The sequence below is a fragment of the Coffea arabica genome, chromosome 4e (genome assembly GCF_036785885.1).
Source record: "Coffea arabica cultivar ET-39 chromosome 4e, Coffea Arabica ET-39 HiFi, whole genome shotgun sequence".
NCBI lineage: Eukaryota > Viridiplantae > Streptophyta > Magnoliopsida > Gentianales > Rubiaceae > Coffea > Coffea arabica.
The window spans coordinates 18,954,966-18,959,850 of NC_092317.1; the positions used below are offsets into that span (position 1 = coordinate 18,954,966).

The 4,885-nt window shown below is 37.8% G+C and overlaps 1 protein-coding gene across 1 annotated transcript; it reads right to left on the reverse strand.

The window, feature by feature from the left end:
* Nucleotides 1-2,606: 2,606 nt before the first annotated feature.
* Nucleotides 2,607-4,187, reverse strand: LOC113740879 (uncharacterized). Its single transcript, XM_027268394.1, has one exon. It carries the CDS (start codon nucleotides 4,185-4,187, stop codon nucleotides 2,607-2,609), a length of 1,581 nt encoding a protein of 526 aa, XP_027124195.1.
* Between the last annotated feature and the right edge of the window lie 698 nt (nucleotides 4,188-4,885).

A 4,885-nucleotide genomic window follows, 5' to 3' on the forward strand; every position in this document is an offset into this window, starting at 1 on the left:
TTTGCTTTTACCCATGAGAGCTGAGATATTTTTTAAAAAAATACATTCAAATTTTTGAAAGAGAATGGTTGATAAATAATCTATATAATACACCAAACAATCAGAACAAAAGAGAGCTATAAAAAAAGATATAACCTTTTAAGTGGGAACAACATCAATAAGCGAAGTAATTTTTTGCTGCGACTGATAAAACATTTGAGGGCTACGATTCGAAGTCATTTTATCCTGAACAAGATCAGCTAAGTATTTTTCATGCCTAACAGCCCTACAAAAAATCAGAAAAAAGAGCATACGGGTGTTCAATATAGCGGTGATTAGTTGTAAGATGTAAGAAAAAGAAGTTTAATAGTGAAGTTACAAGTGTTTGAGTTGGCTGGCATCTCTCACTGGTGGATTATCAAGAATGGCTGTGTCTTTTTTAGTTGACAAAGCGATCCCTATTTTGTTGATATTATTAAGTTCAAGACTAACATAACCACAAAGTCCGAAAGAAAAGCTAATAAGCATACTTAGCAACAGTGCCACTAACCATCATACGTGACGACCTTAACCCTGCGACATACGACAACAGGAAACTTATCCTTCTGCTGAAGAATTGCCTTTCCTTCGTTTTCGATGAATTCGTTCTAGAGAGATAGTACAACAGGATTCATTCTATGCATAAGGAGAGTAAAAAAGATAACAGTTATTACTGCAGTAAAAGTTGATGCTGCAACAGGAACAGATATATAATTCATGACAAACAGATTCATTGAAGAAGCCAATGCTTAACTCTTCATTGACAAGCACAAATCTCTGCACCGACGAGTCACCAGAATCCTTATGGACTGGAATGATAGAGGATGCATTAACAACAACGCCAATGACATCTACATTAGGGGAAAGAATTTGTTAAACAACGCTTTTCGAGTTTTATATAAATATAATATAAAGAAAAATGAGCATTGCACTGACCAACAGTTTCATTCGTAGAGTTTGCATAATGGCCAAGATCTTTATATTCTGTAAAAGTGAATCGAAATGGCAACACACCAGAATCATCTTCATCAATTTCTTCAACAACTGTGTCTGTTCCTATAACCCATTGAAGTTTAAGATCATCAATTCGAAACTTTTCAGCAGTATGCCTAACATCTGCATTAGATATCCGATATTTTTTGTATAGCCTCAGCTTTGGACCCATCTTTTCTATGGCATAATTAAAAAGTATCCCCTGAACTCTAGCTCCCTGCAAAAGAGAGATCAGTGTGAAGGATTTAACAAGAAAAAAGAGGAAAGTAAATAAGGAAGAGTTAGGAAAAAAAATCATAAAGTATATAATATATATTAAACACTGGAAAATTTCTATAGCAACTGTCGTTAGTATAATAAGGTTACCTTTGAGTCAGCAAGTATGAACTTTTGGTACTTGGTTGGAGTAGACAATGAAGACCCAATATTCATTTTTTCTTGCACCGTTACTATAGATGTCCATGATTTCATTCCAGGCTTTATATCATCAATAAACAGAACATCACCCATACTGCATTAAAGAAGAAGCAAATCTATATAAAGGTTAAACCTAAACAAATAACAATAGAAAGTAAATAATAAACGCAGTGAGTGGAATGCAGGCAATATAAAGAATCTTTGCAGGTGAAGCTACAAGTGTGCAAATACCTCAATGCATGTAGTCATTTTTTAGCTAAATCTAGAATTTCCCGGTAAACAACGTTTCGGGTCTTAACCTCAATGACAGCATCATGAAAAGTTGGTGGCATTATCAAAACCTTAACAGCAGTTGCCATCTTAGCGCGAGATAAAGCAACGTATAGTTGGCCATGCGAAAAAATAGGTTTGCGGAGATAGATGCCTACACGATCCAATGTTTGACCTTGCGACTTATTGATGGTCATGGCAAAGCAAAGCTTTGTTGGAAACTGAATACGTTTAAAAGGAATTCCAATCTTCTCAGCATCAGATTTTGCAGTGGAATTCTAGGCAAAACAATTTGTTTGCCTCGATGCTCACTGACTGCAATCTCAGCACAGAGCACATGCTGTTTTAAGCTTCTGCAAATGAGCCTTGTCCCATTACATAATCCTTCTGTAGGATTTAAGTTCCTTAGAAGAATGATAGGAAAGTTTTCTTTCAGGACTAATTTATGGGGAGGCAAACCTTTGGGATTTAAAGAATTCAAGAAGTCTTGGTAGTCCCCTTGATCTCTTTCATTTAGAGTTCTATCAGTGCTCATATAAACATAGGCTTGTCCAGGGAATCAATCAATCATCATCTCATTAATATCATCGACACAGGAGTTTTTTGGCGTAAGAACGCATCTGTTGATCATGCTGTATGGATCTAATGAATAAAGGCAGAGATCGGAGAATACAAAATCCACTAACCTGAGTAGGCAAGAATATGATTAGATGCGTGTGAGTGTATATATATATATATGTATACACAAAATGCACCTATAAGAGCAGTATGCCTTAAGGATAAATTTTTTTTCCTAACCTGTTCAGTGATTCATTCTTGTTATTGTACCGAATTAATAAATGCTCACATAAAGATATTTTCCCATCAAGATCTTCAGGTTCACGGCCTTCACCAACTCTAAAAGAGAATTAACAGGTAGAGTATGGAAGGTCTAAAAGGGCTCGCATATTTTCTGATAAAGAAAGCTTTGTCAGAGTATTCCATAAAAGAGAATTAACAAAGCTAGCTTCGATCTGCTGGTCCCTAGATGCATTTGGTATAACAGGTAGAGTCTGATGAAAATCACCACCAAAAACTACTATTTTACCACCAAAAGGCATATCAGAATCCATCACATCTTTCAGCAATAGATCAAATGCTTCCACAGTATCCTTTTTAGCCATTGAAGCCTCATCCCAAAGGATTAGTTTGGCTAGCGAAATCAGCTTAGCTATAGAGCTCTGCTTGCTGATTTGGCAGGTTCTGCTCGCTGACACATCCAACGGAATCTTGAATCTTGAATGAGCAGTCCTTCCTCCAGGAAGAATAGAAGCAGCAACGCCAGACGATGCAACTGCTATCGCAATATAGCCCTGAGATCTAAGCGTTGCAAGAAGTGAACGATATAAAAACATTTTGCCAGTCCCCCCAGGACCATCAACAAAAAAGCTCTTACTCCCAGAAGAATAAACTTCAGTTAGAATAACATCGTAAGCATGTTTCTGGCCTTCGTTCAATTTCGAAGATAAGAGCAAGTCTTCTTCCGTGAATAGAATGTTTCTCTCACTCTCTATCTCCTTTGTGAGCCGCTCATCACATACAAGAGAAAATCCTTCAGGAACAAGATGGTAGTCACTCACATTCCTTCCCATCTGTTCTAAGATTCTGTTTATATCTTGGAGAGTACGCATTCTTATTTGATCAGAATCGCAATCAGTCAAATGAGAGTTCCTTCTTAAATCCTGGGAAAGCTCACCCTCGAATCTTTCCCAAAGAAGCCTTGGATTGCTGGGGGAGCAATAGACTAAGAGAACTGCAAACAGAGTTCTGAGCGAGAATGGCATTTGAAATGTTGTTGCATCCGTAAGAGCATCCTCTAAGTACGTATCAGATTGGAGAAAACCCATTTCGAAGACAGCCTCTCTATATGATAGAGCAAGCTTACCATTGACAGTCAATAGATCCTCAAATGACGTTGGAGCATGAACATGAGATAGAAGTAATCGAAGATAATAACGTTCTCCCTCAGTTGGGCTAACAGTTACCAATCTGCCAATGACTGACCTCCGTTTCCTCGGAGTCCAGTTTCTTGTTCTGGGAGTCCAGACAAAAAACTCAGGAAAGTCACGGTAAAGGCAATTGAGTTTTTGAGCTATTTTATCGGTCTTATTCATGTGAAAAATTTGTGTAAGCATTGTCTTGCTAAAATCAGCACGGTTCACAACATCAGCAAGGTCAGAATGTTTATGAAATGAAATCATCTGGTGGCCTGGAAGATGTACCTGAAGAGCGTAAACAGAAGGAGTCATTTCATTCAAAGAAAACCTGTATATGCGCCAAAAGGCCTCTGCAGCTGCGACCCATCGTCCGGATTGGAAGTCATTGATTTCATCGATGTTTTCAGCAGCAGCACCAGTATTTATATGAAAACTAATACGGTCATGCCCCTTGTAGACGTATTTGTATAAATATTTGACTAACCTGACTGTTGAACAAATCTCAACATTCATATGGTATTCAAATAATGCAAGAAGATAAGGATTGTACGGTACAACCCAACAGTTGTCAAGTGTTTTATTCCGCACTCTTACAACTCGACCATTTCTCCTCCTTTTATAATGCAGATAGCTATCTTATGTATGGATAGTGTATTCACTGAAATCCTTGGGATAATGATTTCTGCACATTCCATTTTTCATGCAAACATTATCTTTGTTCAATTGTCCACAAGGACCATGCATCATGTGTTTGATGACAAGTGAATACAGGTATCTTTGCTTATCAGGATTCGGAATCTCAGCAGAAACAATTTTATCGTAAGCCTCAGGATTCAACGGCTTATATTCATGCTTAAGAATCAGCAGCAAGTGAGCATGAGGTAGACCTCTCTTTTGAAACTCAATAACATAAACAAGGGCCTGGACCTCTCCAAAAATCTTTTTCTTTAGTATCTCAGATTTAAGCATTTCGAATTTTGCTCTAAAAACTCTGGACACCAAATCAGGCCTATCCTGTGCATCTTCTCCATACTTTAGATTTTCCTGAATCTCCTTCCAGTTAGTATTACAAGTCATAGTAATAAAAATATCTAGTCTGCCATACTTTTGAACCAAAGCCATAGCATCTATGTAACGCCGTCACATGTCCCTTGGACCTCCAATAAACGAAGCTGGAAGGTACACTCTCCGACCAACCTGGCTTCCTTGCC

What these genes read in the sequence shown, in the direction of transcription:
- LOC113740879 (XM_027268394.1), bottom strand. Translation starts at nt 4,187, where the DNA reads ATGAATGTTGAGATTTGTTCAACAGTCAGGTTAGTCAAATATTTATAC.